Source organism: Anomaloglossus baeobatrachus, chromosome 2 (assembly GCF_048569485.1).
Source record: "Anomaloglossus baeobatrachus isolate aAnoBae1 chromosome 2, aAnoBae1.hap1, whole genome shotgun sequence".
Lineage (NCBI taxonomy): Eukaryota > Metazoa > Chordata > Amphibia > Anura > Aromobatidae > Anomaloglossus > Anomaloglossus baeobatrachus.
Window position 1 is genome coordinate 124,013,002 of NC_134354.1, and position 26,265 is coordinate 124,039,266.

At 46.5% G+C, this 26,265-nt stretch overlaps 1 protein-coding gene across 1 annotated transcript in view; it reads left to right on the forward strand.

The window, feature by feature from the left end:
• The window catches only part of LOC142284916 (3 beta-hydroxysteroid dehydrogenase type 7-like), a 91,500-nt gene that overhangs the window by 40,085 nt on the left and 25,150 nt on the right, over positions 1 to 26,265 (forward strand). The window contains exons 5-7 of the mRNA XM_075333241.1: positions 6,491 to 6,599; positions 18,825 to 18,924; positions 21,548 to 21,710. Coding sequence (XP_075189356.1) covers positions 6,491 to 6,599; positions 18,825 to 18,924; positions 21,548 to 21,710 — 372 coding nt within the window. The remainder of the gene's footprint in view (positions 1 to 6,490; positions 6,600 to 18,824; positions 18,925 to 21,547; positions 21,711 to 26,265) is intronic.

A 26,265-nucleotide genomic window follows, 5' to 3' on the forward strand; every position in this document is an offset into this window, starting at 1 on the left:
CCCCCCGTGGGATCACGGGCTCCTCAGTTTTATGCTTTGTGCGAAGGAGGTCAGACATGCACGCATAGCTCCACTGTTTAGTCAGCAGCAGCTGCTGACTATGTCGGATGGAAGAAAAGAGGGCCCATACGGGGGCCCCCAGCATGCTCCCTTCTCACCCCACTTGCGGTCGGCGGTGTTTGTTAAGGTTGAGGTACCCATTGCGGGTACGGAGGCTGGAGCCCACATGCTGATTCCTTCCCCATCCCCATTAGGGCTCTGGGTGAAGTGGGACTTGACCGGTCTCCGGGCACTGAGACCGTGCTCCATCCACAGCCCCTGGAGGATCTGCTGGATACGGAGCGGAGTTTCCTCAGGGACAGGACCCTGCTTCATTAAGGTACTCCGTGTCCCCGTGCTTACCGCACGCACACTGCAGCATTGCTGGGTGTGTTAGTGCGCCGGGGTAAACAGCGCTGCTGCGCTTGTGCCGTTACTCACTACAGCTCTGCTGAGTGAGGAGACTTAGTACGATCGGCCGATCCGGCCGCTGGGGTCAGTGTTTACTGCGTCGCGGCTGGGATTTGTGGTGCGCCGGGGACTTCCGCGCTGGCCGTGCATATATGACGGCCGCGCTAGATTACTACAGTCCCCGGCTTTTGCGGCCTAGTTCGTATCGTTCCCGCCCCCAGACCTGCCAGTCAGGAGGAGGGCGGGACGCTGTACAGACCAGCAGCGCTAAGAGCTGGAGTCTGTTTTACATACTCCAGCCCTCACACTAGGCACAGTGGGACGCAGTTTCCCGCACTTTTGTTTGTGGCACGCCCACGGTCCGCCCCTCTTCACAGGACGCCGGCAGCCATTCCTGCCTGCACGCTGAGCTGCAGAGGGGAGGCTGGGAGACCCAGACAAGGGATTCTACGACCTCACACCCGCTTTTCAGCGGGCGGTAAGCAGCCCTCAAGGGCTCTCCCCCACTTGTGCCATAGTGTACTTTGTATTTTGTGCTGGCAATACTTTACACTGTACGGTCGCTGGTGATTTTCTGCTATATACCCTCCTTAGATTTCTCAAGGAGACAACAGCATGTCGTCCGCAAAAAGCAAAAGTGCCAAGGCACGGACTTTATGTGCTGCCTGTACCGCATGTGGGGCTGCTCTACCGGCAGGTTCCACTGACCCCCATTGTGTGCAGTGCTCGGCCCCTGTGGCAATTGCTCAGCCGGGGCCTCTGCTAGAGGTGACCCAGGGAGAACCACCTGTGAATGCTGTCCAGGTGACAGGGACGGAGTTTGCAGCTTTTGCTGACAGATTGTCTATGACTATGTCTAAAATTCTTGAATCATTGCAGTCTAGACCAGTAACTCAGACCATGGGCACTGTTGGTACATTGCCCCCTGGTCCCCCTCAGCTGGAACACTTCCTAGCTCCGGGGGTGTCACATGCACCCCAGGGTGACGGCTCTGACTCGGACGACAGTCCCAGACAACCTAAGCGGGCTCGCTATGAGCGACCCTCAACTTCATCACACTGGTCAGGGTCCCAGCGGGACGACTCTGTGTGATGAGGCGGATGTAACTGATCAGGATTCTGATACTGGGGCCGCTCTCAATCTGGATACCCCGGATGGTGACGCCATAGTGAATGATCTTATAGCGTCCATCAATAAGATGTTAGATATTTCTCCACAAGCTCCTCCTGCGGAGGAGGCAGCTTCACAGCAGGAGAAATTCCATTTCAGGTATCCCAAGCGTAAATTAAGCACTTTTCTGGACCACTCTGACTTTAGAGACGCAATCCAGAAACACCACGCTTATCCAGATAAGCGTTTCTCCAAACGGCTTAAGGATACGCGCTATCCTTTTCCCCCTGACGTGGTCAAGGGCTGGACACAGTGTCCCAAGGTGGACCCTCCAATCTCCAGGCTTGCAGCCAGATCTCTAGTTGCAGTGGAAGATGGGGCGGCACTTAAAGATGCCACTGACAGACAGATGGAGCTCTGGTTAAAATCCATCTATGAAGCTATTGGAGCGTCGTTGGCGCCAGCATTCGCAGCCGTATGGGCACTCCAAGCTATTTCAGCTGGCCTTACACAGGTCGACACGGTCACACGTACATCTGCTCCGCAGGTGGCACCATTGACCTCTCAAATGTCTGCATTCGCGTCTTACGCGATTAATGCTGTCCTAGACTCTACGAGCCGTACGGCGGTGGCGTCAGCCAACTCCGTGGTTTTACGCAGAGCCCTGTGGTTGAGAGAATGGAAGGCAGATTCTTCTTCCAAGAAGTGCTTAACCAGTTTGCCTTTTTCTCGTGACCGATTGTTTGGTGAGCGTTTGGATGAAATCATTAAACACTCCAAGGGTAAGGATTCAGCCTTACCGCAACCCAGACAAAACAAACCCCAACAGAGGAGGGGACAGTCTGGTTTTCGGTCCTTTCGAGGCTCAGGCAGGTCCCAATTCTACTCGTCCAAAAGGACTCAAAAGGATCAGAGGAGCTCAGATTCTTGGCGGACTCAATCACGCCCAAAAAAGCCAGCCGGAAGAACCGTTACCAAGACGGCTTCCTCATGACTTTCAGTCTCCTCTCTCCGCATTCTCGGTCGGTGGCAGGCTCTCCCGCTTTGGCGACATTTGGCTGTCACAGGTCAAAGACCGTTGGGTGAGAGACATTCTGTCTCACGGGTACAGGATAGAGTTCAGCTCTCGTCCTCCAACTCGTTTCTTCAGAACTTCTCCACCGCCCGACCGAGCCGATGCTCTGCTGCAAGCGGTGTCCGCTCTAAAGGCGGAAGGAGTGGTGACTTCCGTTCCTCTTCAGGAACAAGGCCACGGTTTTTACTCCAATTTGTTTGTGGTGCCAAAGAAAGACGGGTCGTTCCGTCCCGTCCTGGATCTAAAGCTGCTCAACAAACACGTAAAAACCAGGAGGTTCCGGATGGAATCTCTCCGCTCCGTTATCGCCTCAATGTCTCAAGGAGATTTCCTAGCATCAATAGACATCAAGGATGCTTATCTCCACGTGCCGATTGCACCAGAGCATCAGCGTTTTCTACGCTTCGTTATAGGAAGCGAACACCTGCAGTTCGTAGCTCTACCTTTCGGGCTGGCGACAGCCCCTCGGGTCTTCACCAAGGTCATGGCAGCAGTAGTAGCAGTCCTGCACTCGCAAGGTCACTCTGTGATCCCGTATTTAGACGATCTACTTAACACAGCCTGAACGTGGCACTGAAGACTCTCCAGAGTTTCGGGTGGATCATCAACTTTTCAAAGTCAAATCTAACCCCGACCCAATCACTAATATATCTTGGCATGGAGTTTCATACTCTCTCAGCGATAGTGAAACTTCCACTGGACAAACAGTGCTCGCTACAGACAGGGGTGCAATCTCTCCTGCAGGGCCAGTCGCACCCCTTGAGGCGCCTCATGCACTTCCTAGGGAAGATGGTAGCAGCAATGGAAGCAGTTCCTTTTGCGCAGTTTCATCTGCGTCCATTACAATGGGACATTCTCCGCCAATGGGACGGGAAGTCGACGTCCCTCGACAGGGAGGTCTCCCTCTCTCAGGCAGCCAAGGAATCTCTCCGGTGGTGGCTTCTTCCCACCTCATTGTCAAAAGGAAAGTCGTTCCTACCCCCATCCTGGGCGGTGGTCACGACAGATGCGAGTCTATCAGGGTGGGGAGCAGTGTTTCTCCACCACAGGGCTCAAGGTACGTGGACTCGGAAAGAGTCCACCCTTCAGATCAATGTTCTGGAAATCAGAGCAGTCTATCTTGCCCTACAAGCCTTCCAACAGTGGCTGGAAGGCAAGCAGATCCGAATTCAGTCGGACAACTCCACAGCGGTGGCATACATCAACCACCAAGGGGGAACACGCAGTCGGCAAACCTTCCAGGAAGTCCGGCGGATTCTGACGTGGGTGGAAGACACGGCATCCACCATATCCGCAGTCCACATCCCAGGCGTAGAAAACTGGGAAGCAGACTTTCTCAGTCGCCAGGGCATGGACGCAGGGGAATGGTCCCTTCACTCGGACGTGTTTCAGGAGATCTGTCGCCGCTGGGGGATGCCGGACGTCGACCTGATGGCGTCACGGCACAACAACAAAGTCCCGGTTTTCATGGCACGGTCTCACGATCACCGAGCTCTGGCGGCAGACGCCTTAGTTCAAGATTGGTCGCAGTTCCGGCTACCGTATGTGTTCCCACGTCTGGCATTGTTGCCCAGAGTGCTCCGCAAAATCAGGTCCGACTGCCGCCGCGCCATTCTCGTCGCTCCAGACTGGCCAAGGAGGTCGTGGTACCCGGATCTGTGGCACCTCATGGTAGGCCATCCGTGGGCACTACCAGACCGTCCAGACTTGCTGTCTCAAGGGCCGTTTTTCCATCTGAATTCTGCGGCCCTGAACCTGACTGTGTGGCCATTGAGTCCTGGATCCTAGCGGCCTCAGGTTTATCTCATGAAGTGGTTGCCACCATGAGACAGGCTAGGAAGCCATCCTCCGCCAAGATCTACCACAGGACGTGGAGGATATTCCTATCTTGGTGCTCTGCTCAGGGAGTTTCTCCCTGGCCTTTTGCATTGCCTACTTTTCTTTCCTTCCTGCAGTCTGGGTTGGAAAAAGGTTTGTCGCTTGGCTCCCTTAAAGGTCAAGTCTCCGCGCTATCCGTATTTTTTCAGAAACGCCTGGCGCGACTTCCTCAGGTACGCACGTTCCTGCAAGGGGTTTGTCATATCGTCCCCCCTTACAAGCGGCCGTTGGAGCCCTGGGACCTGAACAAGGTTCTAATTGCTCTCCAGAAGCCGCCTTTCGAGCCTATGAAGGAGGTTTCCCTTTCTCGTCTTTCACAGAAAGTGGCCTTTCTAGTGGCGGTCACGTCTCTTCGGAGAGTGTCCGAGCTGGCGGCGTTATCATTCAGATCTCCATTCCTGGTGTTTCACCAGGACAAGGTAGTTCTGCGTCCAATTCCAGAATTTCTTCCCAAGGTGGTATCTTCCTTTCATCTCAATCAAGATATCACTTTACCGTCTTTGTGTCCGCATCCAGTTCACCAATTTGAAAAGGGTTTGCATTTATTGGATCTGGTGAGAGCACTCAGGATCTACATTTCCCGCACGGCGTCTCTGCGCCGCTCGGATGCACTCTTTGTCCTTGTCGCTGGTCAGCGTAAAGGGTCGCAAGCTTCCAAATCCACCCTTGCGCGGTGGATCAAGGAACCAATTCTTCACACCTACCGTTCGGCTGGGCTTCCGATTCCATCAGGGCTGAAGGCCCATTCTACCAGAGCCGTGGGTGCGTCCTGGGCATTACGGCACCAGGCTACGGCTCAGCAGGTGTGCCAGGCGGCTACCTGGTCGAGTCTGCACACTTTTACCAAGCATTATCAGGTGCATACCTACGCTTCGGCGGATGCCGGCCTAGGTAGACAAGTCCTTCAGGCGGCGGTGGCTCACCTGTAGGAAAGGGCTGTTTGACGGCCCTATCACGAGGTATTCTTTTACCCACCCAGGGACTGCTTTTGGACGTCCCAATTGTCTGGGTCTCCCAATTAGGAGCGACAAAGAAGAAGGGAATTTTGTTTACTTACCGTAAATTCCTTTTCTTCTAGCTCCAATTGGGAGACCCAGCACCCGCCCTGTTTTCTTAGGAAGTTGTTTTTTTCGGGTGCACATGTTGTTCATGTTGAACAGTTCAGTTCTCCGAGGCTGTTTCTCGGGTTGAATTTGTATTTAAAACAGTTATTGGCTTTCCTCCTTCTTGCTTTTGCACTAAAACTGAGGAGCCCGTGATCCCACGGGGGGGTGTATAGCCAGAAGGGGAGGGGCCTTACACTTTTAAGTGTAATACTTTGTGTGGCCTCCGGAGGCAGTAGCTATACACCCAATTGTCTGGGTCTCCCAATTGGAGCTAGAAGAAAAGGAATTTAGGTAAGTAAACAAAATTCCCTTCATTCCTAATATATTTGTGTCAGCAGAGGAATTGCATATAAATGATTCACTCTGCTTTTTATGACTTTTTTTTTTTTTTTTAACCAATAATTTTTATTTTATTTACATATCATAACATAAACATGACAGAGACATTAATCACAATTGGGTCATACTGACATTGTGTTCTTTTGTGTTATCTCTCTTTAAACTATAAATCAAGAACCTTGAACTTCCCTAGCCCTTCCCTCAACCCACGCAGCTAGCTTCTTTTCTGACTTTATAGAGGTGGTCCACTCCACCCCGGAAATACCAGCTCCCATTCTTTATGTCTAACAGCATAGGTTCCTTCTTCCTTCTAATTATCTATGGGTACTTTCAACTTTCCCAACGAGCCATTTATGTCCCCCAGTAAATACCATGTCGTTGATCTAAATGGTGTCATGTAGTTAATTATTTCTGTTTCAGTGAGATAGCGCCGCAAAAATACCCTTTTTTCTTTTTTTTTTTTTGTTTTGTTTTATGGTGTCTGATCAAAGAGATGAAATGCATATATATATGTGTTTTAATATGCACACAGGGACTGAAAATGTTATAAATGCCTGTCTGGCCATGGATGTGCCTTATATAGTCTACACAAGTTCAATAGCAGCAGTAGGACCAAATGCAAATAATGATCCAATGGAGAGGTAAGAATAATGTCTTGTTATGCCATCATAGAATGATTGTTTTCAAGCTCTATCCTGGTAACAGAATGGAAGTGCAATCATGCCAAAGTCTGACACCACCAAGCGCACCGAAACTGTCCAGTAGGTGCCCGCTGAACCTAGAGCAATCATGTAATACAGAAGAATTTCTCAAACCCCTAATCAGACAGGTAACAATCTCATAATTACTAGAATTATTACAGTACCTTAACGTAGCCATACACCGTGAATTTTTTCACATTACACAAACTTTAAAGGTATTTTATTGGGATTTTATGTGATATACCAACATTAAGTAACAAATATTTGTGAAATGTAAAGGAAAGGATAAACTGTTTTTTCCCTTCACCACGACAGCGCCACCAGAGATAGGTCCGCCCATCTTAGGACAGGAAACCCACAGAAATAAAAAGGCGGCTCCTCTCTCACATCAGTTTTCGGTTTCCTGTCCCAGGATGGGAGACCCAGAAGAGCTGTGGCGCTGCCACAGTGACTTAAAGGGAACCTGTCATCAGAAATTTTGCACTAAACCTAAAAGATTCCCCCTCTGCAGCTCCTGGGCTGCATTCTAGCAATGTTCCTGTTGTTTATGTGCCCCCTTTCTGACCAAAATAACGACTTTGTAAAGTGGTACCTTTTTGTATTCAGATCTTGATAATGGTACACGGGGGCGGGCTTTCTGGTGGCCGTTAGTCTGCCTCCCTGTCGCTTTAGGCCGTCCCCCATTGCGCAGTTTCAAAGAGGTGACATGAGGTAAGCTGGCCAGCGCTTGCGCAGAACGGTGGAGGCGGCGGTGAAAGCGCGATCACGAGATTATGGGCGGTATCTGCGTCATACAAAATCGCCGGTCCTGCGCAGGCGCACTACAATATTTTGATTTGCCCTGCTCAGGACCTGAATGCCAGCGAGTGTGGATGACGTCGAACCCATAATGCACCGCGGCTAGAGAAGAACAAAGATGGCTGAAAGAGGCGGCTCTGGCACCAGACAACGGAGACGCCCATTAGGCCCTATCCCACCGCAGCGCGACCGTTAGGTAAGTATTATAAAGTGTGTTTTGTTTTTTTTTATGTTGACACAGCGGCCTGGGTTCTTATCTACAGCATTCTAACATACTGTATATAAGAGCCCGGTGGTGGTGGCCGCAGCTTATAGGCCAAAAAACTGGTGACAGGTTCCCTTTTTTTTTTTTTTTTTTTTTTTTTTTTTTTTTTTTTTTTTTTCTAAAAAATTCAAATACTGTACACACATAATAATAACTCCACTAACAATAATAGTGCAGTAGTGCACATTTTAGTGCTGGCTATCTTGTTTTTCTCCACACAATATATCCCAAAAGTGAATACACCCCTTACATCTTTGTAAATATTCTCTCTTTTTTTTCATGGGACAATACTGGAGATATGACACTTTGATACAAAGAAAGGTAGTCGGTGTGTAGCTTGTATAACAGTGTAAATTTGGTGCCCTCTAAATAAGTCATTAATATCTAAACCACTGGTAACAAAAGTGAGTACACCCCTAAGTGTGCACAATGTAACTATATTTTCAATCAGCCGTTTTCCTGTGACTCATTACTGTTGCGAGGTCTCAGGTGTGAAAGGGGAGCAAATGCGTTTAAATTTGGTGTTATTGCTGACAGTCTTTTATACTGGTCATTGGAAAGTCAACATGGCACCTTATGGTAAAGAATTCTGAGCATCTAAAAATAATTGTTGCTCTAAATAAAGCTGGCCTAGACTATAAGAACATTGCCAATACCGTGAAACTGGGCTGCAGTATGATGGCCAAGACCATACAGTGGTTTAACTAACAAGTAGTGCTGAGCGGACCCGGACTGTTATAGTCCGGATTCGCGCAATTTCAAAGATGCCCGGGACTCCGGGTGTATGATCTGGATTCAGCACTTGGGAAATAAAAGGAAAAATAAAGAAAACAAGAATTAAGTGAGCATTTCATACTTACGGAGACCCGGTGTCATGGCGGCACACTGCTTCCGGGTCGCGCATTCACTTCCTGCACTGCGCATTAGGCTCATCGCATACACACAGCTTTCCCAACCCACCGGCCGTCCTATCGTCTGTGATTGGTTGAAGTCAGACGCGCCCCCAGCCTGTGACAGTGTCTGCCTGCAGTCATCGCTCATTGCAGCACAGGCATTGTCTGCACTCACAGCTGGTGGTCGTTCTCTATGGCCGCTCGCTGTGAGATGTAGCAGAGCTGGAAGCGGCGTGGGACCTCGTGTGGATTACGCTCGACCTGGAGGGGTGTTTTGGATTAATAAAGTGGTGAAAGAGTGTGTGGTTTTTTTGTATTCCAAATAAAGGATGTTTTTCTGTGTTTAGTGTTTATTCACTTTCATTTACAGGTTAGTGATGCAGGTGTCTCATAGACCCCTGTGCCATCGCACCTAGGGTTTAGTAGCAGCTGTGAGCTGTTAACACCTGCTATTACCCTGATTGCCACCGCACCCGGGCAACGAGAAGAGTCGGTAAAGCACTGGGATTGTCACATCTAATGGATGCGGCAATACCGGGCGGCTGCAGGCTGAGAATACCAGCCCACAGCTGGCTTTATCTTGGCTGGGTATCAAAAGTGTGTGTGTTCGTCCTTCTTTTTCTTTTTCCAGCCCGTGCCAGGTAATGTGATGAGAGTCCCTTGTACGTGTGATTCTGGGCTTATTTTGATGTACAGATAAAGCTCAACAGCTGGGGGCTTTATCTGTGCTGGCATCAGAATATGGGGACCCTGCCCTGATTTATTTATTTTTATACCACCGTACTGACCCGAGGCCACTTGTACTGCTTTCCCCACCCACCAGCCGTCCTGACGCCTGTGATTTGTCTGCAATCAGCTGACACGCTGACACTCAGGGTTGGGGCGCGTCTAACTGCAACGAATTACAGATGCCGGTGGGTGGGCAAAGCAGGAAATATTAAATTGTCTGCTCCGGAAGGGAAAGCGTGACCCGAATGGAGTGAGCCGCCATGACACAGCCTCGGAGAGTACGCCCCGTGCGCTTAACCCCCCCCCCCTCCACCCACCCCTTCCACCAAAGTTTTTAATCTCCGGATTCTGGTCCCCATAAACTTGTATGGGTACCAGATTCCTGAGTGTATCTGTTTTTTTTTATTTTTTATTTTTTTTGTTTAAATTTAGCAGGGATCCGCCGATCCCAGTTTTTTGCGAGTTTGACCAGCTCTACTAACAAGTCAAATTGCACTCCAAAATAGGCCTCACACTGCACTTGCCAGCGATTCTATGCAGAGGTTGTCTTGTTAAAATAGACAAATGAGTGCGAGGGCTGCCAAGATTGCTGCAAAGGTTAAAGGGGTGGGGAGTCAGCCTGTCAGTGCTCAGACCCATACACTGCATCAAATTTGTCTGCATGACGGTCATCCCAGAAGGAAGCCTCTTCTATAGATGATGCACAGGGAAGCTCGTAAGCAGACTAAGGAAATGGATTACTTGAACCATGTCCTGTGGTATGATGAGACCGAGAAATTAACTTGGTTCAGATGGTGTCAAACCTGTGACGGCAATCAGGTGAGGAGTACAAAGATAAGTGTGTCTTACAGTCTAGCATGTTGGTGGGAGTGTCACAGCTTAGGGCTGCATGAGTGCTGCCGACTGTGGAAAGCTACAGATCATTGAGGGAACCATGAATGCCAGAATGTACTGTGACATACTGAAGCAGAAACATGATCCCCCTCCCTTTGGGAACTGGACCACAGGGCAGTATTCCAACATAACTACCCCAAAGACGACGACTGCCTTGCTAAAGAAACTGAGGGTGAAGGTCCTGGACTGGGGAAGCTAAGCATGTCTTCAAACCTAAACCCTATTGAGCATCTGTGGGGCCTCCTCAAATGGAATGTGGAGGAGTGCAAGGTCTCTAACATCTACTAGATCTGTTATGTCATGGAAGAGTGGAAGAGGATTCACAGGTGATGCTCTTATGAATTCCATGCGCAAAAGAGTTTAAGTTAGTGCTTTAAAATAATGGTGCACACACAAAATATTGACACTTGGCAGTTGTCAATTAGAGGTGTACTCACTTTTGTTGCCAACTGTTTTGACATTAATAACGGAGTTATTTAGAGGGTACACAAAGTGTACACTGTTATACCAGCTGTACACTGATTACTGTACTTTACATTGTATCGAATTGTCATATCTTCAGTGTTGTCCCATAAAAAGATATAAAAAAATTTTTTACAAAAATATGAGGGGTGTACTCCCCAGGTGGTGGGTTCTCTAAACTTACTTTCCGTGGACCTAGAGATGTTCTATGGGCAATTACTTATTTATGTGGATTGTTGGTTTTAAAGATTTTTTCATTAAAAGTGGATTTTAATTGCAAGACTGGAAGCTGGATCATCGTTTCCTTCACCCAATTTTGTAGACCCCAAACATGCATACATTTACTTTTATCTAAGGGATTAAAAAAAATAAAATTAAAAAATCAGATGTTTGTCCAAAAAAAGTGGTGCACTTTTTGTGACATTTTTCGGGATCTATGGCCCAGTGATGGCTTATTTTTTTTTTCCAGCATTTCGACCTGACTATGTTCTCAAACCTCAGAGGTTTGAGAACATTAGGAATGAAACCGTGTCTCACGAAAACCAAGGATGACTCCAGACAGGATAGTGATAAAGTTATGATAAAGAGTAAAGCAAGTTTAGGTTTCAACATCTCACAGAGCCCATCATCCAAAAATTGAAGGAGTTTGGTACAACTGCAACCTACTTGTCACAAAGATTTTTTTTTTTTTTTTACAAACCTTGCCGACTGTTATGGTGGCGTTGTGATCTGTTAAACTACAGATTTCGACACTCCGCCTGATAACTTCCCTGATATCTGTAATCAGCGCACAGCGCAGGCTAAAGGCCCTGTCATACATACAGATAAATCTTTGGCAGATCTGTGGTTGCAGTGAAATGCAGTGAACATATTGTTCCATTTGTACACTGCCCCAAACCTGGCACTGATTGTCCACAATTTCACTGCAACCACAGATCTGCCACAGATTTATCTGTGTGTGTGACAGGGCCATAAGACTGCTATACACAATACGCTCTATCGTGCGATAGATCGTCGGGGTCACTTTTTTTGTGACGCACATCCGGCATCGCTTGCGACGTCGGGCTGTGTGACACCTCCGAGCGACGCAGTATCGCTCACAAATTGTGAGTCGTGTACTCATCGCTCGGTTTCATAATCTTGTTTAATTAAAATGGAGCCGGTTGCTCATCGTTCCCGGGGTAGCACACACCGCTCCGTGTGACACCCCGGGAGCGATGAACAGCATCTTACCTCTGTCCCGCGACACCCGCCGGCTATGTGGAAGGAAGGAGGTGGGCGGGATGTTTACGTCCCGCTCATCTCCGCCCTTCCGCTTCCATTGGCTGGCTGCTGTGTGACGTCGCTGTGACGCCAAACGTCCCTCCTTCTTCAGAAAGTGGACGTTCGTCGCCCACAGCGAGGTCGTCCAGAAGGTAAATACGTGTGACGGGGGTTAAACGAGTTTGTGCGCCACGGGCAGCAATTTGCCCGTGCCTCAAAAACGACAGGGGTGGGTACGATCGATTGTGAAATCGCACAATCGGTCGTCCCGTGTAAAGCAGGCTTTATTCAGGCGTCAACCAACAGATTGGTAGTTCGTAGGCAGGTTGGAAAGAGTTACTCTGTTGGTCTGCTTGTGAGTCTTCTTTGAGCACATGTTGTGGGGGAGCCAATCACATCTGTTCTTGTATATATGCTGGCTAAAGCCTTCCTTCTTTTCCAGCTAAGTTTATCTTAGCTGATCTGGTGAGGTGCTGTGATCCAGACTAACTGGTGGTTGTAGTACTGTTGCAGTGTACAGTTATGGCATTAACCCTTCGTCTTTTTGTTACTACCATCCTGCTCTTGCTTTTCTCCTGAGTCTCTCATTGTTTGTTTGTTCCTGTGTGTTTTTGCTGTGAGTTTTGGATTTCCCCTGTCTGTCTTAATCTGCGTTTCCATCTCACTGCTGCCCCTTCCTTGCTTGGTGGTCAGACTAATTCTGGTCAGGAGCTTAGCTAGGCACTGAACTTGGGCATCTCCACAAGAGCTACAATGGATGGTTTAGATCAAACCATATTCATGGGTGTGAATGGCCCAGTAATAGTCCAGACCTAAATCCTATCGAGATTCTGTAGCAAGATGTGAAAATTGCTGGACACAGATGCTCTCAACGAATCTCACTGAGCTAAAGCTATTTTGAAAAGAATGGGCAAAAATATCAGCGTCTAAATGTGTGACAGACCCCAAAAGACTGGCAGCTTTCTAAAGGGGCGTGGCAGCTATAAGTCCCCTTACTTCACTGGCAGCCAGACTGGCTTGCAAAGTCTCCTTAAGGAGAATAGTGTTCCTCCGTGGTCCCCACAAAGCTTCTCATGAGCCAGATCAGACACCCCATACTTTGCACTGATGAGGGGCAAGCACCCCGAAACACCGTGTCTGCAAATTGGGATTCTGATCTAGCTTATATATCCTAGGTCATATGCAAAGGATTGTTAAAAATCCACATTTGACTTTTAGGATCGCTACTTCCAATAGGTGGCGCTGAGCTAGAGTTTGTCTCCTTTGCTGGAGAAACAATTTAAAACTTTTTAGAAAACCATGTATCATTTTGTTTACATTTCACAAATAGTTGCTACTTAGTGTTGGTATATCACATAAAATCCCAATAAAATAGTTTTATGTTTGTGGGTATAACAAGAAAAAAAAATTGTAGAAACCTTCACAGGGTGTGAATACTTTTTCAACACACTGTATGTCTGATATGGAAGCCACAGTCAAATATGAATGATGGTCAGGATCAGGAGTGGACAAGACAAAATAGGGCCCCTGTTCACGAACCATGTATTAACCCTTTGCACTCCAATAGCTCATCAAAATGCACAGCTTCAAGAGCATTGGAAGTAGAAGTGGGCCTCTTGGGCCCCTGTGTGGCTGCATTAGGTGCACCAATTTTACCTCCATGCCTTCTTGGGAGCCAGATTTGGTTAATAAATGTTAATTCATTAAATGTGGAAAAACAAATAATTGTGGGATTTCCCTGAAATTAATAGACACAGGATGCAATATTGTAACCAATGCGTATGGCCATAAGTTAGGGATACCATGGCAAGCATCTCAGAGGAGTCATGAGTAGTGATGGGCGGACCCGGACTGTAAAAGTCCGGATTTGCGCTGTTTCCAACTTATCTGACTGCCAGACCTGGGCCCGGTGTTGATCCGGAAACTCTAGGCATTGAAAAGAGAAAAAGCATGCGCTTCATACTTACCAAGGCTCTGTCACAGCTGTACACTGCTACCACGGCCTCTCCTTCACTTCTGGAGCCGCTTATTATTGCTCATCTATATTCAGTTATGCACGTCTTTCCCCGCCCACCGGCAGTCCTAGCGTCTTTGATTGGTTGCAGTCAGACGCGGCCCCAGGCTGTGTGACAGTCTCCCTTGTCTGTGTGTCTATATCGCATGTCTTCAGAACACTATTAATCTGCAGATTGACCCCATATCTGCAGGATAATGGCGCTTTTTTAAACAGATTCCCTTTATGAGAAACTACTGTGGTGCTATAACCACTAAAAAGAAAGATCAACGTGTCTAGTGTGTTAATGTTGTATTGAAGTGAGACGGGTTTTTGACTCGAATGCCTATTAGTAATGAATTTAAAGTGATGGAGGAGAGAATTGTGCACCTAAATTATTAATGTGTAATGGATGGTAGGATTGTAAAATCTGATTACAATGATACTACAGCTCTCTCAGCCTAGTAATTTTTTTTTTATTCTTAATTTGGAATAAATATGTCTTAAATTGCAGGGACTACCTTGTGGCACTTATCATACAGCTGACATGCATTATACACATTAACAATCATTCACCTAAAAGGAGGTCAAGAGTTTGAGCTCTTAGGCCTTGTGTGCACAGTGCATTTTTACCCGCGGTTTTGCTGCAGAAATTTCTTGAGAAATGTTTGTAATCTGTCTGCAGACATTTCCCAGCAAAACCTATGGGAAAAAAAAATAGCTGTGCGCACACTGCGTTTTTTTTTCTCAAGAAAATTCTTTCTGCAGAATTTCTTGAGAAAATGTCTTGAGAAAATGTGCATGTCACTTCTTTTCCGCAGGTACCTGCGGTATTTCACTTCATTTACTGTAATGTAATCGCGAAATACCGCAGGTAGCAAATGATGTGCGGTATACACTCGGTATAGCCGCGATTTACCTGCGGTAATGCTCATCACTGCCTGCGTTTTGCAGGAAGTGATGTCATTATGACAGAAGAGGAAGCGGAGCAGAGTAAACACACACATCACACTCCCTGGACCCGGCGGGCATAGAAGGCAGTGACAGCGCTGACGTCAGTAATGCAGGAGATCATCACTGCAGGTAATGATCTCATCTAACCTCCTGAAGTCAGCGCTCGTCATCCCCTGCAGTGACCTGGGCTGACATCATGTTAGCTCAGGTCACTGCACTGCTCTCCCAGCCAATGGGGAACATTTTGTTCTTCATTGACTGGGACAGTGAGTATGGTATGGATTAAACCGGACCTGGAATTGATTGTTCTTTTCAATAAATTGGTGAAAGAGGGAATGTTTTGGGGAGTGTTTTTTCAAATAAACTTTTTTGTTGTCTATTTTTTATTTCTTACTGACTGGGTTGGTGATGTCGGGTATCTGATAGACACGTGACATCACTAACCCCAGGGCTTGATGCCAGGTGACATTACACATCTGGCATCAACCCCATATATTACCCCATTTGCCACCGCACCAGGGCAACGGGATGAGTTGGGGCGAAGCACCAGGATTGGCACATCTAATGGATGCGCCACTTCTGGCGCGGCTGTGGCCTGCTATTTTTAGGCTGGGGAGTGTCCAATAACAGTGGACCTCCCTAGTCTGAGTACCAGAATACAGCTGTCCGCTTTACCTTTGCTGGTGATCCAGTTTGGGGGGGGCCCACTTTTTTTTGTTTTTAATTATTTATTTAATGTAAAATAACAGCGTGGGGTGCCCTCTGTTTTGGATTACCAGCCAAGGTGAAGCTGCCAGCTGTGGTTTGCAGGCTGCAGCTGTCTGCTTTACCCGAGCTGGCTACAAAAGATAGGGGGGATCCCACGTTATTTTTTTTTTAATTATTTATTTATTTTTTGGCTAAATACAAGGCTAAGCACCCTTTAGTGCCACATGAAAGTCACTAAAGGGTGCCAGCTTCGAATATGCAGGGGGGGTGGGACATTATATATGTCTTTCTCATCTATTATCTATCTATCTATCTATTCATCTATCCATCTATCCATCTTTGCCTCTATCCTTATCTGTCTGTCTATCTATCGATTATCTATCTATTATCTATATTATTTATTGCAGTTACAGCATAAAAAAACAAGGGACCAACCTGCGGAAAAACCGCGGCAAAAACGCATGCGTTTTTTCCCGCGGTTTCGGTGCGGTTTTTTTACCGCAGGTGTGGTAATCTTCAACTCCCAGAGGTTTCTCAAGAAATTTTCTTGAGAAAAATCACTTTTCTAGTGCGCACATAGTCTTATTGGACTACATTCATTCGTTATCACTAGGTAATGGGCACGTAGGGTCACTTTCTTGTTTCTGGTAAGGTTACTGAACTTGATGTCACTTTCTAGATAATGGCTCATTATGTGGATAGTGTATAACAGATTCACATCACTCTTGTCACTAGTCCACATACAGTACAAGTACTGGGGGCCAGGACTGATGCATAAAAACCTTTACAAAAGCTGTTAGGCCACCATACATTTTTCATATCCCCTCTCTGCGGTTACCTGTTAATATTTTACTACTGTAAAATGTATGTATGTATATATATATGTATATGTGTGTGTATATATATATATATATATATATATATATAAATTTTTTTATGGTCAAATTATCATGCAGGTCAAGTTATTAATCACATTAGTAAAATAGAATACAGTAACTTAAACAGCTCTGCACAGATGCTTTTGCTGAGTAAAATTGTGTTTAGTTTTAGAGGGAGCAAATGATGTAAATGTCCATATGATGATTCTTCACCCAAAAATATAACCATTCCAGAGGCGTTTGTAGTATGCAGAACCCTGTTTGAGTCCGTATGACAGCAGACATTGGTTGAGGTTGTTTTGCCTTCAGTGATTTTTCTCACTCAGACAACATATGGCTATGAAATTTTGCTTCCATTTGCGATAAAAAGCATTGAAAAAGGAGGTACCGAAAAGTTTTTTTTTTTTCTTTTTTAATGTATTTTTTAGTGCCTTCAGCTTTTATTTAATGTACCTTCCATTCGCAGTCAGGCATTTGCCTCTGGTCAGGAGTGAGCAGGCGAGGCACAAAGTTTGCCGTTCCTCCATTACAATCCACTGGCAGAAACTCCATAAATCCCTGTTAAAGGGTTAGTCCCATCTCCAAGATCATATCCCATTAAGTAGTAGGTGTAATAATTATATTGGCAAATACCTCCAATTAGAAATGTAGTATAGTTCTCCTGATTCACTATATCACTTGCCTAATGTGCAGGGCATTGCAGGACCTGTATTCATGGTTATGACCACTAGCAACTAAGGGTGGCTTTACATGCTGCGATATCCGGCCCGATATCGCTAGCATGAGACCCGCCCCCATCGTTTGTGCGCGACGGGCATATCGCTGTCCGTCGCGCACAAAAACGCGCACCCCCGTCACACGTACTTGCATGGCCTTCGACGTCGCTGTGACCGGCGACCCGCCTCCTTTCTAAGGGGGCGGTCCGTTTGGCGTCACAGCAACGTCACTAAGTGGCCGCCCAATGATAGCGGAGGGGCGGGACGTAACATCCCGCCCACCTCCTTCCTTCCGCATTGTGGCCGGAGGCAGGTAAGGAGATGATCCTCGTTCCTGCGGCGTCACACGTAGTGATGTGTGCTGCCGCAGGGACGAGGATCAACTTCGCCTCAGCGACAGCAGCGATAATTGGGAGCGGACCCCCCATGTCAACGAGGAGCGATTTTGGACGTTTTTGCAACGATCCAAAATCGCTCCTAGGAGTCACACGCTACGACATCGCTACAACGGCCAGATGTGCGTCACAAAATCAGTGACCCCAATGAGATCGCTGTAGCGAAATCGTAGCGTGCAAAGCCCGCTTTAGGCCAGAGTCACACTTGTGAGAGACTCGCGTGAGTCTCTCATCGCTCACCCGACACAGCCACACATTCTCCTGACAGGAGCTGGTCGGCTGCATGTATTTCTATGGAACTGAGACGCTCCAGTCCAGAGTGTGCGGACGTGCCGGGTGATGCAATGCATAAGCGTGACTCCGGCCTAACTGTGACTATATACGTGATCATCACCCCTATGGATACCTAGGGTCCTGCAATGCCCTGAACATGAGGTAAGCGACATAGTGAATTGGGACTCTGGTAGACTGCAGCCATCAAATCATGTAAGCAACGTTTGCCCACTGCAACCAACAAATCTAATTTATAGTCTAGCTAAGAATGGACTTCTTTAACAATGTGTCTTCTTGTGTGCAGAAAAAAAAAATATTAATGCTATAAAATGTTTCTCATCATAAAATGCTTTATGATGTGAAAAAATGTAAACCGCACAAAAGTGATATATTTTTGTGCTTGCCAAGAAAAGTGGAATAAAGTTATCAAAAAGTTGCATTTATGCTAATATTATACCAATAAAAATGTCAACTCGATGTTATTTCCACTCACAAAGATAAAAATACTCATATAAAACAAAAGATTAATTTTCGAGTTTTTTTTTTTTTTGTATTGTAAAATATAAGGTATGTTCAATTGTGGAATTGCTATAATCATAGAGGCCACCAGATTAGTTAACATGTCATTTAAACCACCGCATGAGCGCCATAAAAACAACTAAAAAAAATGGGAAGAATTATTGTTTGTCATCTACTGGACAGCAAAATGCAATAAATGTGACTAAATAATTGGATGCATCCCGAAATGGTAACGGTGAAAACTGCAAAAAGAAGCCCTTGCAGTCCTCTGTTAATGGAATAAAGAAAATCCCAAAGTATCTGATGTCCTGAAGTGCTTCAAATTCAGTCCCCAAAACTTCTCTAATAGCGAACTCTACTTTTTTTTTTTTTTTTTTTTTTTTTTTTTAATTTATATAACTTGTGTATCCATGTTTTGTTTTAAGAGTAACAGAAGACACCATTTACCCTGGTGAACCGATACTTTCCTATGGAAAAACCAAGGCTCAAGCTGAAAAACTAATCCTGTTGGCTAATGGACAGCAAGTAAGGCAATGCTAATGTAATCTAATATGTTTGACTTATTATTGGCTTTCTTTTCATTTTACATTCATATCATATACAGTAGGGAAAATAAGCATTTAATATACTCTAATTTTGTAAGGTTTTCCACCTACAATGAATGGAGAGGTCTGTAATTTTTATTCTAGGTGCACTTCAGCTATGACAGACAAACCCCCAAAATTCCAGAAAATTTACAAAGTAGCATTTTATTGCATGAAATAAGTATCTGATACAATAGAAAAACAGAACTTCATATTTGGGACAGAAACCTTTATTTGCAATTAGAGAGGTCAGACGTTTCCTGTCGTTCTTGACCAAGTTTGCATACATTGTGGCAGGGACTTTGGCTCTCTCCTCCATACAGATCTTCTCCAGATCTTTCACGTTTCGGGAATGTCGCTGGGCAACATTGAGTTTTAGCTCCCTCCAAAAATGTTCTACTTGGGTTTAGGTCTGGAGAATGGCTACGTCACTCCATGACCTTGAAATGCGTCTTAGTTGCCCTGGCTGTGTATTGGGTCAGTCATTGAAAACCTTGCCATGACCCATCTTCAATGCTCTTATTGAAGGAAGGAGATTGTTGGTCAAAATCTCTTTATACAGAACACATCCCCTTCAATATGGTGCAGTCATCCTGTAGTGTCTTACTGATGGTAATTTTGAGACTGTGGTCCCAGCTCTCTTCAGTCGATTGACCAGGTCATACAGTATAGTTCTGGGCTGATTTCTGGCCTTTCTCAGAATCCTCCTTACCCCATGAGGCCAGTTCTTGCATGGAGCCCTAGACCAAGTAAGAAAGAAATATCGTAATCTTGTGTTTATTCCATTCTCTAAAAAATGTGGCAACAGTTGTTGCCATCTCACCAAGCTGCTTGCCTACTGTCCTGTAGCCTATCCCAGCCTTGTGCAGGTCTACAATTTCGTCACTGGTGTGGTGTTCTATACCGGTAATGAGTTCAAACAGGTACATTTAATACAGGTAATGAGTGCAGAGTAAGAAGGCGTCGTAAAGAAAAAAATTAACGGTTTGTGAGAGCGAGAATGCTTGCTGGTTACTAGGTGATGACATACTTATTTCATGATATAAAATATACAAATGAATTATTTAAAAATCAAACTGACTTTTCTGGATTTTGTTTTTTGTTTTTTTTGGGGGGGGGGGGGGGGGGCGATTTTGTCAGTTGAAATGTACCTATGATAAAAATTGCAGACCTCTACTTTTCCTCCACCTGGGGCAAAAACTCAATTTTCACCCCCTCCTATACTTAACTTAAGAAGTTTGAGTACTTGTTGTTGTGTGACCGCTAATTTACAATTTGAACACTTACTCACATGCCATCTGGCTGCTTCTTTTAATTCTCATTGTGTAAGCCCCTATTTCACTGAAAGAAGCAGGAAGAGAAGTTAGTTGACATGTGACCATAAGTCTGAAAATTGCCTAGGAGTGATTAAGTGGAACAAGAAAGCAGAACCAAATTGTGACAGTGACCATTTATGGATTGCTACATGTGTATAAGATCAGAACAAATGACAGTGTAGAAATACACCACCAGAACCATCAACAGTACAGAAATGCATCACCACAACCAAAAACAGTACAGAAATACAACACCACAAGCACCAACAATACAGAAATATATAATCAAACTATCAGTAAAAAAATGCATCATAACCACTATCAGTAATACAGGAATACATTACCAGAACCACTAGAAGTACTGATATACCACAACAAAACCACCAACAGTCCAGAAATACTCTATCACAACCACCATCAATATAGAAAAACATCACCTGAACAACCGTCCCTGAAGGAATATAGCACCAAGCTTGGTGCAGCGATCAAAGGTATCGCATGAACCTACAATTTCCAGTATGTCCTCAGCAATCGTAAGGCGATATTAAGAAATGTTGTTGCTGTTGTCTGAGTACAGGTAGCCGGCATCTCTAAGCCAGCTGCCAGTTAAACAACCAGCTTGGAGAATGGCTGAATTCCACTCCGGAAACCCACAAAAAGCCGCCACCTGGGAGACACTTGGATGCCACCGACAATGCTCTGCAGTTTCCATGCATGTGTGACCCACACTCCGTTAAAACTTCTTACTGCAGTCTTGAAGTGTAGGGGCTTCAAATGATCTTGTATATGGGTGATAGATGTTCTCTATAAGAAAACTCTTTAAAGCTCTTCACTTGATTTCTTCATGGAGCAATACTGTGAATCAGTAGTTCAGGGATCTTGGTTTTGAATCCATTAAAGGACAATATCAGCATGCAGTACGTATGTTCAGCTTGTGTTTGCATGGGATTCCTCAAGGTGTTCTGATTACCCCCACACTCAGAACCCATATTGATAACTATTAACTACGTATGAGATTGAAATGAGTTTGCGCTGGCTCCTGCTGATTGATTTGGACTAGTACAGTAGAAGCTTCTTGAACCTTTTATGAGAGCCCCATAACAAGTCATTAAACAAAGGCATAAAACAATTCACGTGGTTTGAGGACTTGCATGAGGATTTTGGGGTTTCTTCCAATGTAGTGTATTCACATGTGAATTAATATTCAAAGTCAACACATTAATAATTTTCATTTTTATTTCTTTGCAGACTAGAAATGGAAATAAGCTAACTACATGTGTGATTCGGCCAAGTAACACCTATGGTGAAAAGTCACAATATTTAATGCAAATTTACAATTCTGCAAAATCAAGTAATAATCGCATTAACTACTTTGAACCTGATCATACAGAACAAAGCCTCACGTATGTTGGTAAGACAAATTATAAAGTGGACTAGACTTGTTACTGACCCCAATAGACCTGTGACTGCAGACAGCTTAGTAAGAAACATGGCCTTTAAATGCTTTCCTCTGAAAAACGTCAGATACCTAAAGTGTTATTCTAAATGAAGGGTCAAATTTTGTTCATGTCATGGTGGAAAGTCCAGATGCCCCATTCACAACTTGTGGCTGATGAAGTATCAATTAATCACACCCTATGTTCCTATATCTCATACACCCTAAAAACATGAGATCTCCCTCCATGCTTCATAGTAGGAATGGTGTGCCGCTTTATATAGCTCTGGTTGACGCCTATTCCAGCAAAACATTTATGGTTGTGGCCCTAAAGTTCCATTTTGGTCTCAACCCTCTTACCACTTATTTACAGAGATTTTGGCAGTGCTGTATGATGCTTTGTAGGTGGCTGATTTATGACATTAGGGCATCAATTGGCCTCTCACTGTTAACCCCTACTATCCAGAACATTTTTGTTCCTGTATTTCTTAATTGTGCATAGTGAAACAGTCACACCAATTTGAGTCAGAGAATAATGGATTGGTAACCCTGACTGTGGCTTTGTATTAACAATCTAAACGTGAATGATTGCCATTTTTAAAAATCTAGATATCTTTTCTTTATCCACTTCCTGATTTTTAAACTTTAGCTACTTTTGTTTATAGATCTTTGGATGTTTCCTTTGTTTTTCCCATGTTTCAAAAACCTACTGCTGCCATTTTCTCAAATGTGCAAGGTTTTCTTAAGGCTGCTTTACACGTTACAATTTCTCGTGCAATCGCACCCGCCCCCATCATTTGTGCAGCACGGGCAATTTGTTGCCCGTGTCGCACAATGCTGTAACCCCCCCGTCATACGTACTCACCTTCCAAACGACCTCGCTGTGGGCGGCGAACATCCACTTCCTGAAGGGGACGTTCGGCGTCACAGCGACGTCACACAGCGGCCGGCCAATAGAAGCGGAGGGGCAGAGATGAGCGGGACGTAAACATCCCGCCCACCTCCTTCCTTCCGCATTTCCGGCGAGACGCAGGTAAGCTGTGTTCATCGTTCCTGGGGTGTCACACGGAGCGATGTGTGCTGCCTCGGGAAAAATTAACAACCAGACGTTTGATTTTTAAAAAATAAGCGACGTGTCAACTATTAACGAGAAGGTGAGTATTTCAGCTCGTTCACCGTCGCACGTAGCTGTCACACGCTACGATATCACTAACAATGCCGGATGTGCGTCACTTACGAAGTGACCCCGCCGACATCTCGTTAGATGTATCGTAGCTTGTAAAGCCCACTTTAGGCTATGTGCCCACGGGACAATGTACCCGCAGACTTTGACGCAGGTTTAACGCAGCTGCTCCCCGGAATCCGCAGCTATCCATTGCTGCGGGATTCAAGCATTTTTGTTGCGGTAAACCTACGGGACAAGTTCGGAAATACCTGCGGACGTCCCGGCCTCTATCTCCATAGTGGAAAGGCTGGACATCCGCAGATATTTCCTCATAAATAATTGACATGCAGTTACATGCGGCTGTGGGAAATCCGCAGCATTTTCCGCAGCCTCACATACCGCATAATTGTTACAGCACTCACCAAATCCCATGGAAAATCTAGATAAATCCGCGGTTTTTCCGCGGCAGAATCCGCTGGTACGTTGTCCTGTGGGCACATAGCCTCAGAAGCCAGGAAAAACAAAAAGAGAATCTATTCAAGGGGTGGTTCACCCATATTCATTATTGGCCACAACGATATGTTGAGAAACAATGTTTCTCTCAAATACCTTGTGTTGCCAATACTGCCTGTGAGTGGCGCTGTTGTCCCGCCCCAGGGCTATGGGGTACTTGCTCCCGGGCGGTGTACTACTGGGATGTGTTACTGGGTGGCCGTTGCCCGGTTCCGTGACCCTGGGAGGTCGCTTTAAAAGGGGTTGTATACAGGGGAATGTTCAATAAAGTTTGTCGTGACGCCACTTGCGGGTTGCGGTTATGGAGATAGAACCGCCGCTGCACAGTCTCTCCCCTGGGGCTGATGTTGACTGCAGCGTGGATGTTGGGCTCTCCACAAGTAGGGCCGGGGCCCCAGGAGGGTAGGTGATGGAGTTAGGTGCGGAAATAAGGTAGGCCACAAAAGGGGTTGCTGTGTAACTGGTTCTCTTTACTCAGTGGATGGTAACTGGTACCAGGAGGAAGGCTGGTGGTCACCTCTGGTTCCCTTAGTCCCAGTGCCGGGTTGATGACCTGGTGGATTCTTTTCCCTGTACCTCTCTCAAGTTGGTCAGTCGCCTCCTATTTGTCTCTCAGTCTCTGGTCCGTACGGCGGCAGTGTGAACCCTGTAGGGTCGGTGTTCCGTTCTGGTCCCTGGTTCTCCCGTTACTGCTGGTGCCTCGTACTTCTTAGGTCAGTCAGGTCCTGAATGGTCCACTCACTGTGCAGATTTTCAGGTCTGCCTGGAGCGTTTACCTGACCTAGGGCTCTGTACCCCATCGGTGCTATGGTTCTGGGAGTACTTCGCCGTACTCCACCAGCAACCACACGCCTGGGCCCTCAGCTCACCGTCACACTCCCGTGTCAGTGCAGTTACGTCCGTTCTCTCTCACTTCCACTTACTGTCTACCTGTCCGTCCCTTCCCACCTGGTTGTCGTCTAGTGGACTGGATCGGCTCCACCCCTGGGTGGAAATCCATTGGGTCTACTCTAGTCTGTCACCAGTCTGTGGATGGGGAAAACTGGGATTTTAATGTGTTTTGCTTTTACCGGCACTGGTCTTCCAGGTCCCTGGGGGTAGGCCCTGCATCTTTGGTAGGATGCAGTACCTTGTACTGCCCTGATGGGTTCAAGGGCGCTACATTATCACGGTCTGCTCATCCCCATCGTCTGACCCCCGGGCGGTTGCCAACACAAGGTATTTGAGAGAAGCCTTGTTTCTCAACATAATATCGTTGTGGCCAATAATAAATATGGGTGGACCACTTCTTTAAGATATTTGAGCTTGTAAAGGTCTTTAAAAAAACTGCTCGAAATGTGTTTTGGTTAAGCTAGAGTTAGAAGGGGGGATAATGGTTCTGTCAGCAGTGGGAAAGCAAACCGTGCTGCTGCCAATAGGAAAGTGATAGCCAAGTGGCCATGCCATGGCCACCTTCCTAGGGATGGAAATAGAATGATCCTGCTATGAACAGAAGAGGGATGGAAAGGCAGACAATACTATGGCCAGTAAGTAAGGGGAAGAGGCTAATGCTGCAGCTAGTAGGGAAGGAGTGTGAAAGGAGACATTGCTGCTGCCAGTACATAGAGGGTGGGAAAGGGGACAGTGTTAAGATAAAGGGGAAGGGTGATTTGTTTGGACAACATTCTCCTGAGATACTTGTATCATGAGAATCACAATGTCTTTGTCAGCTTGACTTTTTCACATAATGCATTTTGCAGGAAAGCAAGGCTGTCTATGCTCTTAGTGATCCACATGATGTTGAGCAGGTTTCCCCAACCTGTAGTTTGGGAGGCACAAGTGGCTCACAGACTCGTGATGTGTGGCTCTCGGCTGTCTGACAGCTTGGTGCATTAGCACCTGGTCTAGCAAACAGCCATGAAGAAAGAGTCTCCAGCTGGTCACTGTTTTGAATAGCCCTGTACAAAAATCCAGATCTGACTTCACATACAATGGCCATGTGGAGAGGTACATACAGTAGGCGGGAGATAGAGTGATACAGTGCATATGGAAAGTATTTAGACTCCTTTAAATTTCTCTAGTCCCTTCCACGACAGCATAGGAGGTTGTCTCTCCACGCCCTAATTGGGACAGGAAGTTCAAGAGGTTTAAAAGGACCCTCCCACCTCCCACAGCCAGTGTCTTTCCTGTCCCCATGGGGCATGGAGAGGTTTTGTTTTTTCTCCTATGCTGTGGTGGCCGGCGAACTGCAGTATATTTTTTTTTTTTTTTTCCCCCTATTACCTTCAGCCGGACGGCATCGGTCGGGCCTTCACCGCTCCTCCCTTGCTGTTCCCTCACGCTGTGGGGGACCGCTGCTCCAGCCTTCCGGATCCTCCTGAGGGGTGATGCAGGCTGTTGAGCTCCCCGGCCGGCGTCCTCCCTGAGCCGCCGGCCGCCTCCCGCATGCACGCTGCCGGAGCGATCCGGAAGTGCTCCCGGAGGCGGGACTTCTGGTCTTGCGGACTTCCGGTCGAGCGCTTCCGGTTTGCGGAGGCAGCGTGGAGGCACGCCGACTGCGACTCGACCTGCCCAGGACCGGATGCGGGAGGCGGGGAAACGTGCACCGTCACTGGGGAGGCAGGCCCTTGTCCATAAGGGCTGCCACGAAGACATCAGATCATGGTAAGACCGTGCTCCCTGTCATGTCTTCCGCTGCAGCTGCCTCTGCAGAACCCAGTGTGCCCCCTGCTACTGTGAGTATGGAGGGGACTGGTCCCTCGGACATAGGTCTCATCAGTGATTATGGCTCTCTGCTCTGTGTTTTCTAGGAGGACAAGGCCACCAAGAAAACTGACAGAAATGAGAAATCAGAGAAGCCTGAGAAGTCAGAAA